Below are 15611 nucleotides of genomic sequence, written 5' to 3'. Positions count from 1 at the left end.
TGGGAGTAAAATTGTTCTTTTTGGGTCCAAGAGCCGCAGACAGTTTGTGAGACGACCCCCAAACTCTGAATTCAAGCCACAGTTCACAGTGAAGACAGTGAAGCATGGTGGTGCAAGCATCATGATATGGTGTTGGGCCTATATATCACATACCAGGTATCATGGATCAGTTTGGATATGTCAAAATACTTGAAGAGGTCATGTTGCCTCATGCTGAAGAGGACATGCCCTTGAAATGGGTGTTTCAACAAGACAATGACCCCAAGCACACTAGTAAACCAGCAAAATCTTGGTTCCAAACCAACAAAATGAATGCCTCGCAGATGTGAAGAAATCATGAAAAACTGTGGTTATACAACTAAATACTAGTTTAGTGATTCACAGGATTGCTAAAAAAAAAGCAGTTTGTACATAATAGTTTTGAGTTTGTCAACAGCAGATGCTACTATTATTGTGAACACCCCCTTTTCTACTTATTTTTTACTAATAGCCCAATTTCATAGCCTTAAGAGTGTGCATATCATGAATGCATGAATGCTTGGTCTTGTTGGATTTGTGAGAATCTACTGAGTCTACTGGTACCTTGTTTCACATGTAACAATAAAAAATATACTCAAAACCTGTATTAATCTTTTTAGTCACATAGCACTACTATTATTCTGAACACTACTGTGTGTATATATATATATATATATATATATATATATATATATGAAACTTTCATATTGTCATTATGGGGTATTGCGTGTAGACGTTTGAGGGGAAAAAACTAATTTCATCCGTTATGGAATAAGGCTAGAACATAAGAAAATATGGAAAAGTGAAGCACTGAATACTTTCTAGATGCATTATAACATAAGAATGGCCTTGAAATCGAGGTACAGGTTTCATGTGAACAGTAATGGTAATGCATGTGTCAAACTGTCTTTCAAAGCTGTTCTGATTTCAGTCTTGTGGGCTGCTCATGTCCAGGCTGATCGGGGTCTGATGTGAATCTGAAAGATAAATTTTTTTAAACATGAACACTGAGGAGCAGTTTTCATGTTTCTCCTTGGTGAGCTCTATTCATACAGACTGATTTAATCTTTTACCTTTTCCTGGTAGCCTTTCTTTGTCATCCTCTGCATCTCCTGCCTCAGCTCCTCCTCCTCAGCTTGAAGAGCTTCTCTGTCCTCCTCCTCCTGTTGTTCCATCCTGTAACGCTCCTCCAACCACTCTTGGTGTTGCTGCTCCACCTGGAGTACATATGTGTCATTAAAATACAAAGAGCCTAATCAGATTTTTGGTTTTCAAATTGGGACGAAGTGGTGCCAACTTGAGCATTTATCTCTTGCATCCGTGATGTCTTGTGGGCCACCTCCTGTTCACGCTCCCTTTTTCTGATGTTGCGCTCTCTTTCCAGTTCCTGTATGAGCTCCTCTCGCCTCCTCAGGGACTCCTCCTGAGCTTCACGGTTCTGTTCCATCTTCAGCTCCAGCTGCTGCTGTCGCCCCACAAGCACCTTTTCAAGGAAACACAAATAGGTTGTTATTCAGCAATCATCTGAATCCCATTAAAATGACCTTTCAAAATCATTTTCATCAGTCCCAGTGCTGCTGATACTGTAACCTGTTCACCTCATGCATGAGCCGCTCCCTGGCTTTCCTTTCCTTTGCCCACTGTGCTTCTCGGTTCTCCCACATGCGTCGAGCTTCTTCCCTAATTTGGATAGAAAACAGCGGCTTGATTTTCAGCAGATTTCATTTAAAGCCTACAGAGTATCATTGTTTACCGCTGCAGGATATCAATCTCAGCCTCTCTCTCTCGCTCCAGCTGAAGCTGCTCTTCAATCACACGTTTCATCCAGGCAGCATCGACTATCGCCCTTTCCCGCCATGCACTCTCCAGCCTCCTGTCCTCCTGCTCTCTTTCTAGCAACGCTGCCAGGATCTTACGGTCTGCCTCCTGGTCGGGACACAGGAATCCAAAGAAGGTGTCAAAGATGACTTGAGAAAACCAGCAGCAGGAGGTTACGGTCACTCACCAGTTCCTCCTGCACTCTTTGGGCTCTCTGCTTCAGCTGAGCACGATATTGTTGATAGAGGAAATGCCTGACAGAACAACAATTCAATGAACCAGATGCCTGATCAGTGTGAAGTATTGTCTCATTTGTGGTCAGCTGTTTACAGAAAAATCTTCATTTACCTGATCTCACATTTCTTTTGCCTTTCCTCTGCTTTCCTCCTCTCCTCTTCCATCTTCTCCAGCTCCCACTGCTGAGCCTGCAGAGCCTCTTCCTCCTCCTTCAGACGAGTGGCCTGAGGGGGGATGACAACAAATTATTTAGCACTATTTCGACACAATATTCCAGAAGCAAAATGCTTAATCCAAAATCCACATACCTCGTCTTCCCTCAGTTTCAGCTCTTCCATTTGCTTGCGGAGGTCTTCTGCTCTTTTGTATGCCTCTGCTTTCTTCTTCTCTTCTGCTCGCCTTATCCGCTCGAGAGCCTCTTTCCAAGTCCTCTCATGCTCGTTTTCAAAGCGCCTCTTTTCCTCCTGCTCTGCCACTTCTTGCTGCATGTTTAAACAGACGGGGTCACTTCCAGCAGGTGTCTAAACTTTGTCATTAATGAGCCGTGTGATGAAAGGCTGAGCCTGAGCGCATCGCTGACTTGATACTGTGCTCACACATGACATGAGCACTGTTTGATTAAATATTTATTTGTTGCATAAATGATTTGTCAGAACAATGGCTTTTTAAAATTTGTTATTGCTGAGCTTATATAAACTGATATCAGAGCCAAACCGACTGGAAACTGGGAAGCTTAATTTAAGAAGAGATAAGGAGAACATACGGTATATTTCAAAAAAACTTTTCAACAGCAAAACATGAACAATAAAACAGCTGTGACTGGCTGACGGTGACAAATCTCTCACCTGTTTTTTCTGTGATATCTGCTCCTCCCACTGGCTGATAACATGATCTTTATGCAATGATGACTCAACCTGTGGACAAATTTCAAAGTTGGCGCTGTGACACAGACAGTGGCACAGATCAGCCTGATCCTTTGTGGAAGTGATATCAGAATATTTGATTGTGTTATATCAATGCTGGACTCAGGTTAACAGAAAGTCATGGAATCTGCATCACAAGCCCTGTTGGTTTACAAATCAAGTTGAATGTTCATTACACCTGTCAAGGACATAAGAAAATCATCTGTGTTTATTTATTTGTCTGTCTGCCTGTTAGCAGGATTAAGTCAAAACTACTGCATGGATTTTGGCAAAATTTCTACCATTCAATTTTGGAGGTGATCCAGATCCCGGATTCTGGATCAAGATTTCACTTTACATTAGTGGGGCTGTTAAGCTATGATTATCATAAGAATTATGCACAAAATGAAAGAAGCATGAAACTTTCAGGGTTTGCTCTTAATGACATAAGCTTTGATTTAAGATGTGGATGCGTTTGCAGTTTCACCCCTGGGGTCAGCTAGAGGTCATTGACCTGTAGGATATGAAATTTCTATGTATTAAATTAGAAATTGATGTGTCTTAGGATCTAAATGTGATGGAAATGTAAACTAAATGTATATTTCCATGTTTCTGAGCATGGAAAACTCATTTCTGATATGTCCAATACCCCCAGAGGTCAATAACAGTCACTCGCAGGGGTCAAAGGTCAAGGTTGCTTGAAAAGATCCCACATTTTGGTCAACCTAAATATAAAATGTACAGTTCCTTTGTGTTTTATCAAACAATTACATGCAAATATGAACCAGGCAAAAGAACAGACCTATGAACATGGATACAACAAAAATAGAGGCATACCCTCAACACGTCAGAAACAACAGACTTGAACTCATAAGAAGGGTTTACAACTTGGTGTGTCCACATGTTGTTTTCTAAACAAAGTTCGGGAAGAACTCATAGGATGATTGACAGCCATCAACTCACCCGTCTCCCATCTTCCAGGAGATATGAACCCACCAGCTCATCCTCACATTATGCGCCCTGGCGCCGCAAATTATCCCATCCCCTCCTCCTCCATTTCCCTAGTGGCTCTACTCTTATATCCATAGGGGATGGAAGCGGACACTGTTCTCTATGATCTCTGCTTCAATCATTCCAGGACGAAGGCCATTCTACCAAGTCAAACACGCACTTATATCACATCAAAGAGTCATAAGGGTGAACTAGTAGAACTAGTGAACAATGTTTTAGTCACTGCAGTCACCAGAACGTGCACAGTGCTGTGCATTTTAATGCTGCCTTTTTACATTTACAGTGCCCAACACTGCCCTTTTAGCAACCACAGTGCACATGTTCAAAGCAAGCCTGTGATACCTCAGGGAGGGTTGTCCAAAGTGGCTGCCAACCAACATCAGTGTCAATGCATCCCCAGTCTGAGGGACTGGGCAAATGTGGCTGAGGAACCAAGGCAAGGTTCCATACGTGAGCTTGGTACATTGCTCTTTTGATGTGTTGTCTCAAAGCATCTTGTGTAGGGGGGATGTTTTCCAGTGATCTTGACCTCTGAGTGAAAAGATGCTTTCTTGCCTCATTGACTTCTGACCATGCACTCCTTCTGTCATAAATCAGTACAACAAAATCAAGATCAAGATCACCCAACTTAGTGCAGCAGCTAAGAGAATATTTAGAGCAAAATTGTGCAAATGGTGATACAAGCACAAAAGTTGGCAAAAATACTCCTTAGACATTACAGTCTGGCCACTTGAATTTTCAGTAGGTGGCCAGGCAGGGGTCAACTGAAGAATTACACAGGGGTCAAAATTAAGAATGCTCAAATCATTTTGAAAACTACACCACATTATTTGTCTGATCGTAAAGATTCCAAAAGGTATAGTTTGGACTATCTATGACTGAATGATCAGGAGTTATGGCGTTAAAAACAGCAAAAATGGTGACAAAGATCAGTTTCAGTTTGTACAGGGGTCAAAAGTTAAAGTTGCTCCAATTTTGTTAAAAAAATGATGGAAATTATTAGTTGAGTTAACGGGGTTTTAAAAAGGAATAGTTTATACCATGTATCATCCCTAGTTATCACGTCATAGAATCCAATGGACGCTGACCTTGTTTGACCTTTACCTTGGAGACCAAACATTCAACACAATCAAAACACAATCGAATAATTTTTTCCAATACTCAGATAAATATTATCTACAACTATTATCTACTACTGCTATGGGGAGTGCTTTTGCTCCATCATACGCCTGTTTAGTGATGGGTTTTTGGGAAGAGAAACATATCTTTAGTACTGAAAATAACCCCTTTCACTCAAAAATATCATTATGGCGTAGATACATTGATGACGTCCTCTTAATTTGGAGGGGCACATATGATAAGTTGCATCAATTTTTGAATTATATTAATTCCACCACAGATTATTTATCTTTTACTATGAACTACAATCCTCATTCCATAGATTTTCTAGATCTCACTATTTATAAGGATGTCAATAATTCTTTGCAATCAACTATTTACCGTCAACCTCTTAGCAGAAATACTTTACTGAGAGCTGATAGTAATCATCCGCCCCATTTAGTTCATAACATACCAGTGGGTCAGTTTTTGCGAGTTAGAAGAAATTGTAGTTCTATCACGGATTTCATGTCAAAAGCAGCCTATCTAGCAACTCTGTTTGAACAACGTGATTATAGTAGAACTGACATTGGTAAAGCATGGGGCAGAGCTCTAAATACTGATCGTGTCTCTTTACTTAAGAAAAAATCTAAATCTTCAACATCTAAATTGTTTTTTTCTACCTGCTATACTCCATTTGCAGGAAGAATAAAAAACATAATTTATAAATATTGGCACATTCTTAAGAGTGATCCCACACTTAAAGACATCTGTGCTGAACCGCCTAAATTTATATTTCGGTGTGCCCGAAATATTCCTGATAGACTTGTTCATTCAGATATGATTATTCCCGTCTCAACTGCCTGGCCCTCCAGCTCACCAAAAGGTTTCTTTAGATGTGGTAATTGTGCACATTGTTCAAATTCCACTAATGCTTCATGTTTCTCTCATCCTTGCACTGGTAAGCAATATTCTATTTCTTCATTTATCAATTGTAATACTACTCATGTAGTATATCTTTTAAAATGCCCTTGTGGATTGTCATATATTGGCCAAACAAAACGTCAACTCAAATTACGGATAGCTGAACATAAAACAGCAATCTGTACTCAGAATCTAACCTATGCCATGGCAAGGCACTACAAACAGGCCGGTCGTGGCTCTCCAGCATCCTTAAAATTTTGGGGGATTGAGAGAATCACAGCTCCACCCAGAGGTGGTGATATCATTAAAAAACTCTTATGTAGAGAAGCATTTTGGATTTACACTTTAGGCACCTTGGAACCTTTTGGTCTGAATGAAGATCTAAAATGTACTTGCTTTCATTAATAACTGTTTTTAGTCTGGTTTTAGTTGTGTGTGTTTTGGGACAGTGTGTTTCTAATCATGAACTGATTACTAATTGAATGAGCGTTGTGTCTGACGGATGGTCATGCCCCTTTGGAAGCATTAGGACACCTGCTTTTTATTAGTATTTAAGCTGTACCATCTTTGTCTTTGCAGGACTCTGAGGAAGATGTGACTCTCGCATCGAAACATTAGTCCTGTGGTATATTTTTGTTTTCAGCACCTTATTAAACTTTTTGGCACATATTTCTGTGTTGCACCAGTCATTTTTCTTTTTTACAAATTAATCCTATCTGGTTGCACCAGATTTGTTTGTGCTATACAGAAGCACAGTGAACTCTTCTCTTTTGTTCTAAAACAATATTTTAAGTTTGGGTGATGCATACCATGGCATTGTTTGCTAAAATACAAAGAAACTGTACATTATATATTTAGACTGACCAAAATGTTGGATCTTTTCAAGCGACCTTGACCTTTGACCTCTAAAAGTTTTTGACCTCTGTGGCAATTGGACTCATCAGAAATTAGTTTTGCGTGCTCAGAAACATGGAAATACACATTTTGTTCACATTTCCATCACATTTAGATCCTAAGATGCATCAATTTCTAATTTCATACACAGAAATTTCATATATTAGAGGTCAATGACCTCTAGGTGACCCCTGGGGTCAAACTGCAAACGCCTCATCTTAAATCAAAGCTTATATCATGAAGAGCAAATCCTGAAAGTTTCATGCTTCTTTCATTTTTCTGTACAACTCTTATGCTTAACAGCCCCACTACATAGGCTTTGAAAGATTACATAAAAAAACCTACTTCACGGATTCTGACCAAAATAGATTTTAGAGCATGGAAGACTCCACTGAATTTTGGAGGTGATCCGGAAACAGATCTGGATACGGATTCTGGATCAAGATTTCACTTTATATGGTCTTTGACGTATTGTGTCAAAACTACTTCATGGATTCTCATCAAATTTGCACCACAGATAAATATTGCGGCATTGAAGACTCCACTGAATTTTGGAGGTGATCTGGCTCTGGATTGGTGGACATCAGAAGTATGGGATTGCTCTTGTTTTCTCTGCATTCAGCTGTTCACAGGTACCTGATAGTCACTGGATTCCACTGTGCTTTGACATCTGAGGCCATTTATCTTTTCATCTCATTTGTTTAATAAGATTTTTTTAGAAAATTATCATGCATGTGTTAATACTGAGCTACCTGACGCAACTCTGGGTTGTTTTTCCTCCAGTGCTCCTTCAGCAGCTCTTCTGCCACCTATGGGTGCAGAACAGAACCTCTGACATGATGCCCTATTGAAATGGAAATATGTATGACATTGAGTTAAACTACCTTTTTTCTTCTCTGCTCCTGCAGTGAACGAAGTTCTTGCGTTTTTTGCGCCAGCTGACTTGACAAAGTGTTCCTGTTGGGAACCACTTTCTGGAGCTCCGCCTCTAACTGTACTCGCTCTTCCTGAAGCATGACCCTGAGCCGATTCCTGCGCTGCTCCAACTGGGCCCTCTTCTCCTCCTTCAATCTCTGCTTATGGTACACTGACATACTGGTACAGAGGAAAGGAAAGGAAAGCTTGCTCCTCTGTCACTTATACAGTATGTTTGATTAAAAAACAAACAAACAAACACAAATGTATTTAAATAAAACTGATCGCTGTCCATCATTGTCAGTGCTTATCTCCAGAATCCTGAGTGAGGGTTTTTTTTTTTTTGCTTTGTTTTTAAATGAACAGCACACATGCACACATGGCACACTTTTGTGCAATGGTGCACAGATTTAAGTCACACTGATATTCAGCTGCTTAGTCCAAAACCTGGATGATCCCCACCTCCTCCACATAGGCAGAAAAGGAGGTAGGCAATAAGAAGAGAGTTCCTCCATTTCATTGGGTGGAGAGCACCATGCACTGACACACTCTCACGAGTGCCACTAGCTTAGCTTATGACAAGCTAAAAGTAGACGCTCTCATTATGGCTGAACAACTGTCCAGTTTCTGGGTATTCTGTGTTAGTACGCGCCCACGGCCGACGTGCTTGATAAATTCCTGCGCAAAAAGTACTTGCCAGATAACTGATATATTCCTGTGAGATAATGAGTATATCTCATCTAAATCAATTCTAACATTTACCAGTAATAAAATTATAAAGATAACTGAAGTTTTAAGAGTGGCTGTAATAAATATTTAAGAAACTTAAAAGTTTATGAGCATTGACACATTAGCATGATGGAGTTTGTTGCGGAAGAGTTCAGAAAGATTGGTTTGATTACCATTTACAGTTGGTGATGAAAGACATGGGTGTTAACTTTGTGTTAAAGTCAGAACAACAAGCTGCACTGAAAGAGATCTATCTGGAACAAAGAGACACATTCTGTGTGTTGTCGCTCCAACGAGAGCGGCACACTGAGCAGGGTGGCAAAAGTAGTCCGGCGAACTCAATCTGTGGGCGTAAGCTATCCCACAATGCCAAAATAACAGAGATGTTGGTCCAATGAGAGTGACACTGAGCAGGGTGCATGCACTGAGTGTGTCTGATTGGCTCACACAGACGTAAGCCAGGCTGGTTCCCACCTCCTTCTTTGCTACTCTGCTCATTTTTATGCATAATTATTTTTGCTGCATAAAATTCTATTCATAAAGTTTTTAGCTCAAATGTTAAGTGTTTTTTCACTGCCACTTAAAATTAAAGCAGTATAGCAAATAAATAAATGTCTGAACTGCCTGTGTCACGTCACTTCCGGGCTGATGTGACTTTGCTGCTATGTGCCTGCCTTCTTTTCTGTGTGCGTGGAGGAGGTGGAGACCAGCCAGACTCCAAGCAAATTAATGCTGCAGACATAGTGACTTGTATATTGTTGCTTCTAGTAAATAGTAGTTTTCATCATGAACTATTTTGTATAGTTCAAAGACAAAGCCTATGTTGACATATACATTTTGTCTGCAATTTGTAATGATTTCACTCAGTGAAAGTAAATGATTAAGTGCATTTAGCTATTTTAAATTTAAATCGCCACTCATCCAAATTACTTCCTCAGTTCTAAAAAAAAAAATTCTAGAGTCTGTGTACATGTGTGATTGTGTGATGGTAGCAGGTGGGGAGATAATGTTGGGCAGAGGGTGGATTAACTAGGATATAGATCAGAGTCAGCAAGAAGCGGTGTAAAGAACTGGAAGTAGGGATTGGTAGGGACAGTAAGGGCAGCAAGACAGCCTTGAGGCAGACACCAGCAGCCCGATGATGTGCCAGCACATGGCCAAAGAGGTGCAGACAGCAGGCCCCCCAGGCAACAGCTCACTCACACAGAAAAACATAAGAGTTGCTACTGAAGGCTGAAATTAAAGACAGACTTTTTTAATGTTAGTTAATATCAAAATAGATTGCAGTATTAATTTTCTATTGCTTGATAAATCAATTAAATTAGTTTGGGCTCTTTTTTCTTTTTACAGTGTTCATAAAAGATTTAATGGTGCCAAACTAATTCATTTACTGGGAGCAAGAGGTTACCAGTCACTGTCGCTTTTGAAACCATTATATCACACAAAACCCAAACTTCCACAGAATAGTTACTTACAGATCCATCAAAATGGGATGCAGGGAAGAGAAACCATATAAATCAAGTGCAGCAGTCCCCTTATGAATCACATGATATAGAGGAATTGACATGCTCTTTTGAAGCCAAGTGCTCAATTATTCTGTCGTTGTTAATGAAATAACTTTATCCTTTCAGGTCAGCTGTGGCTGTATAATGTTACCTCTGCTCAAAGGACTGATGGGAGCTCCAAACTGCTTGCCTCTGGCCATGCACACTCTGCTCCTTGAAGTAATGAGCATGCTGCTCCCACTGCTGCCGCCAACGGGCCTCCTGGTCCCGCTTCCGAGCCATCTGTTGAGCCAGCATCCACGACCGCTTGGGCCCATAAGCAGAGAGGGTTGGAAGAGCCATTGATCTGAATTATACCTGTCCATACATCATAAATAATAATTAATTACTTTAATTAGATATATCAGAAAATGTCATGTTATTTTGTCATACAAAATGAAGGCTCAACAAACCATGCTTCTGTATCGTAATAATAATTAAACTACAAATGTCAAGCCATTTAACTTAATAAAGTGGAGGCATTTAATTTAAAGTTTTTATTGATTGAACATTAAATGAATAACCTTGTGGAGCTACAAGCATTTTAAATGTATTTAAAAAAAATAGCATTTTTTATTTCAAAATTAAAAGATGTTTATGCTAGTTTTAATGTTGTTTTGTTTGTGTACATCTTTTTTTTGCAAATATCTACTACCAATGCCTCAATAAACAATTACAGGTCCTTCTGTCTGCTTCTCTCATATTTCCAGCAAATCTGAAGAACTTTGCATTTTTACTGAAAATTCAGCTGTATATCCCCCAGTCTCTGAAACTGGTATTTAACTTAGTACTCAAAATTTGGCAATTCAATGGTGGAACTTAATGGAACTTAATAGATGCTTTTCAGAATGCTCCTGACCCTTCTGTGTTGGGCAGGGTTTGGATATTCTTGTTTTATTAAAATAAAAAGGGTGCTGGCAAACACTCCCTCCTACCCTCCCCCCAAAAGACCACAAACCCTGTCATTTGAATGGAATGGCCCAAATCTACTTCTGCATATTCCATATGAAAAAAAGTTGAAGTGCAACAAGTCAAATGCTATGAAAGAGCTCGCATCATGGAAATCAATCCTGTGTTGGGCAACTGTCATGCTTCTGCAATACATAGTTCACTGTGTAATAAAATTTTCACTGAATTACCATTTTATCTGTTTACCAATCGACCAGGAGGTAAAATCTAAATGTAAAGTGTTACATTACACCTACAATGTCAAAGGAAATTCAATATGTAATATAAAACTTTATTAGTTGGCCTGACAAGCAATCACTTTTATTTACATTATTTATATGATCTTTTTTTCCAGGTAAGTGTAAAGGCAGCCCATATACAACCCCTGGCAAAAATTATGGAATCACCGGCCTCGGAGGATGTTCATTCAGTTGTTTAATTTTGTAGAAAAAAAAGCAGATCACAGACATGACACAAAACTGAAGTCATTTCAAATGGCAACTTTCTGGCTTTAAGAAACACTATAAGAAATCAGGAAAAAAATTGTGGCAGTCAGTAATGGTTACTTTTTTAGACCAAGCAGAGGGAAAAACATATGGAATCACTCAATTCTGAGGAAAAAATTATGGAATCATGAAAAACAAAAGAACGCTCCAACACATCACTAGTATTTTGTTGCACCACCTCTGGCTTTTATAACAGCTTGCAGTCTCTGAGGCATGGACTTAATGAGTGACAAACAGTACTCTTCATCAATCTGGCTCCAACTTTCTCTGATTGCTGTTGCCAGATCAGCTTTGCAGGTTGGAGCCTTGTCATGGACCATTTTCTTCAACTTCCACCAAACATTTTCAATTGGATTAAGATCCGGACTATTTGCAGGCCATGACATTGACCCTATGTGTCTTTTTGCAAGGAATGTTTTCACAGTTTTTGCTCTATGGCAAGATGCATTATCATCTTGAAAAATGATTTCATCATCCCCAAACATCCTTTCAATTGATGGGATAAGAAAAGTGTTCAAAATATCAACGTAAACTTGTGCATTTATTGATGATGTCATGACAGACATCTCCCCAGTGCCTTTACCTGACATGCAGCCCCATATCATCAATGACTGTGGAAATTTACATGTTCTCTTCAGGCAGTCATCTTTATAAATCTCATTGGAACAGCACCAAACAAAAGTTCCAGCATCATCACCTTGCCCAATGCAGATTCGAGATTCATCACTGAATATGACTTTCATCCAGTCATCCACAGTCCACGATTGCTTTTCCTTAGCCCATTGTAACCTTGTTTTTTTTCGGTTTAGGTGTTAATGATGGCTTTCGTTTAGCTTTTCTGTATGTAAATCCCATTTCCTTTAGGCAGTTTCTTACAGTTCAGTCACAGACATTGACTCCAGTTTCCTCCCATTCGTTCCTCATTTGTTTTGTTGTGCATTTTCGATTTTTGAGACATATTGCTTTAAGTTTTCTGTCTTGACGCTTTGATGTCTTCCATGGTCTACCAGTATGTTTGCCTTTAACAACCTTCCCCTACTGACTGCCACAATTTTCTTTCTTGATTTCTTATAGTGTTTCTTAAAGCCAGAAAGTTCCCATTTGAAATGATTTTAGTTTTGTGTCATGTCTGTGATCTGCTTTTTTTTCTACAAAATTAAACAACTGAATGAACATCCTCCGAGGCCGGTGATTCCATAATTATTGCCAGGGGTTGTGTGTATATATATATATATATATATATATATATATATATATATATATATATATATGTATGTATATATATATATATGTAAACGTGCGCTACACACGAATAGCCACTACCCTGAATTTATGTCAGTTATATGGGAAAAAATAACTGAATTCTGGGAGGCTCTCAAATTTCAGGTTAGCTGCAGTATGTGCTATTCATGCACAAAACCCCAACAAAAAATGTGATGGCATGCCAAACAAGCATGTCAATTTAAATCAAAATAGAATAAGGCCATCTGAATCCCCCCATCAGTGTTAAAATACTCTTGTTTTTATGGGTTAATCAATTTATTTACCTACAACCCCTGGCAATAATTATGGAATCACTGGCCTGGGAGGATGACCGAACTGTACGAAACCGGCTAAAGGAAATGGGATTTACATACAGAAAAGCTAAATGAAAGCCATCATTAACATCTAAACAGAAAAAAAAAACAAGGTTACAATGGGCTAAGGAAAAGCAATCGACTGGATGAAAGTCATATTCAGTGATGAATCTCGAATCTGCATTTTTGCAAGGTGATGATGCTGGAACCTTTGTTTGGTGCTGTTCCAGTGAGATTTATAAAGATGACTGCCTGAAGAGAACATGTAAATTTCCACAGTCACTGATGATATGGGGCTGCATGTCAGGTAAAGGCACTGGGGAGATGGTTGTCATTACATCATCAATAAATGTACAAGTTTACGTTGATGTTTTGGACACTTTTCTTATCCCATCAATTGAAAGGATGTTTGGGGATGATGAAATTATTTTTTAAGATGATAATGCATCTTGCCATAGAGCAAAAACTGTGAAAACATTCCTTGCAAAAAGACACATAGGGTCAATGTCATGGCCTGCAAATAGTCCGGATCTTAATCCAATTGAAAATGTTTGGTGGAAGTTGAAGAAAATGGTCCATGACAAGGCTCCAACCTGCAAAGCTGATCTGGCAACAGCAATCAGAGAAAGTTGGAGCCAGATTGATGAAGAGTACTGTTTGTCACTCATTAAGTCCATGCCTCAGAGACTGCAAGCTGTTATAAAAGCCAGAGGTGGTGCAACAAAATACTAGTGATGTGTTGGAGCGTTCTTTTGTTTTTCATGATTCCATAATTTTTTCTTCAGAATTGAGTGATTCCATATTTTTTTTCCCTCTGCTTGGTCTAAAAAAGTAACCGTTACTGACTGCCACAATTTTGTTTCTTGATTTCTTATAGTGTTTCTTAAAGCCAGAAAGTTGCCATTTGAAATGACTTTAGTTTTGTGTCATGTCTGTGATCTGCTTTTTTTCTACACAATTAAACAACTGAATGAACATCCTCCGAGGCCGGTGATTCCATAATTTTTGCCAGGGGTTGTATTCTGAAGGGATGGGGAGATTGTGTGTCTTAAAACATGCACGTTCAACTATGCAAAGGCAAAAATCCACGTAAACGACACGACGTGCTTCATCAGATTACAAACGTTCAGTATGTGTTCACTGTTAGAAGCTGATGGTACATTTTCCTTTTTGTTAGACTCTTTAATGCTCTAACACGTTTTATATGTCAAAATTTTATTTTTTAACGAGGCGGGAACGCTGGTTTGAAAACCGAATCCCTCCACGAAACAGAAGTTATTATATTTTTAAGCCTTTTAAAAGGATCGTTTTCAAACTGCTAGAAGTTTTTGGCTAGCTCGAAAACGGAACACTTCGTCTCATCCATCATAATTTACTTACACTTCTGTAGTGGTTAAACAGATTTTCTTGTCTTCATGCTTGTTAAAATCCGTTTCCTTCCAGCCTGTTTGCCATAGTTACTGCACGACTTCCTAGTTACTCCCCACGCTACGGGAAGCAATTGCAATCAAAAAGTATACTGTAAACATAGTAGAGAAGCTTCAATCTTCGACTGGACTGGGTTGATGTAACTTAGCACAACTATGTTGAAATACCCCCTTAAACCATGGAGACGATTATGCTAAACAAATTGCAAACCATTAACCAAATGACCTTGTTTAACCCTCTGTAAATACTCTGTACAACCCAAATCATGCATTTTTCACTCAAAAATGATAACAAAGAGACTGCCATCAGTAAAGAAAGCTATTTTAGTTGCATTTTCTTTTATCACATACAAGAATAATATTACAGGAACATAGATATTGTGAGTTTGAATAATGTGAGCATTAATGTCCATAATGGACCGTTTCTTAACATGTCAGTCATAGTCCATGACCTAGTATTGGTTAGCCAGAATTGTATCCATGGTTTGACTAAAGTCTTCCAAAGTAAATGGACTGCATTTATATAGCACTTTTCCGTGTGCATCAGAAGCTCAAAGCACTTTACAATGATGCCTCACATTCACACACCGATGCCAGGGTGCTGTCATACAAGGTGCTCACAGCACACTGGGAGCAACTCGGGGATTACCTTGCCCAAGAGCCCTTAGTGATTTTCTGGTCTGGCTGGGTTTTGAATCGAGGAGCCTCTGGTCTGAAGCTCAACACTTAATCACAAGACCACCACCTCCCCTTGTGGTTAGTGACCTCTGAATTTGAGGTAATATTGAATTTGAGGTAATGTTATTGACGTAGAGCTTCAGATTCACTGCATACATGTTCATGAGGAGTTTCTTCTTTCAAAATGCTGCAGCCAGAGTTTTGACACGAAGCAGAAAGTTTGACCACATTACACCCATTTTGGTGTCCTTTCCCTGGCTTCCTGTCCCAGTGAGATCAGATTTTAGAGACAGGACATTACCTGTGTGGGAGATGAGGACAACAGCAGCACTTTGGCTCCATTTTGTCATTGTATTTTTATCGGGCGCTTCAAGAGGATCACAGA

At 39.3% G+C, this 15611-nt stretch overlaps 1 protein-coding gene across 1 annotated transcript; it reads right to left on the bottom strand.

Annotated features, from left to right (window-relative positions):
• Positions 1–958: 958 nt before the first annotated feature.
• tchp (trichoplein, keratin filament binding) lies at positions 959–14601 on the bottom strand. The gene is made up of 13 exons (XM_034170245.1): positions 14502–14601; positions 10203–10408; positions 7787–7997; positions 7655–7711; positions 2919–2987; positions 2382–2555; positions 2185–2297; positions 2024–2090; positions 1772–1944; positions 1617–1698; positions 1316–1501; positions 1092–1235; positions 959–995 (listed from the first exon to the last, which is right to left on the bottom strand). Exons 2-13 carry the CDS (start codon positions 10391–10393, stop codon positions 963–965), a joined length of 1500 nt encoding a protein of 499 aa, XP_034026136.1. The 5' UTR covers positions 10394–10408; positions 14502–14601; the 3' UTR covers positions 959–962.
• Between the last annotated feature and the right edge of the window lie 1010 nt (positions 14602–15611).

This window comes from Thalassophryne amazonica, chromosome 5 (genome assembly GCF_902500255.1).
Source record: "Thalassophryne amazonica chromosome 5, fThaAma1.1, whole genome shotgun sequence".
Lineage (NCBI taxonomy): Eukaryota > Metazoa > Chordata > Actinopteri > Batrachoidiformes > Batrachoididae > Thalassophryne > Thalassophryne amazonica.
The sequence above is the reverse complement of the archived record's forward strand: the minus strand, read 5'-3'. Positions and strand labels throughout refer to the sequence as shown.

What these genes read in the sequence shown, in the direction of transcription:
- tchp (XM_034170245.1), bottom strand. Translation starts at nt 10,393, where the DNA reads ATGGCTCTTCCAACCCTCTCTGCTTATGGGCCCAAGCGGTCGTGGATG. An exon ending in AAAGAGTGCAGGAGGAACTG is followed by an intron (nt 1,945 to 2,023) that starts GTGAGTGACCGT and finishes TGTCCCGACCAG; the next exon opens with GAGGCAGACCGTAAGATCCT. An exon ending in GGGAGCGGCTCATGCATGAG is followed by an intron (nt 1,502 to 1,616) that starts GTGAACAGGTTA and finishes TTCCTTGAAAAG; the next exon opens with GTGCTTGTGGGGCGACAGCA.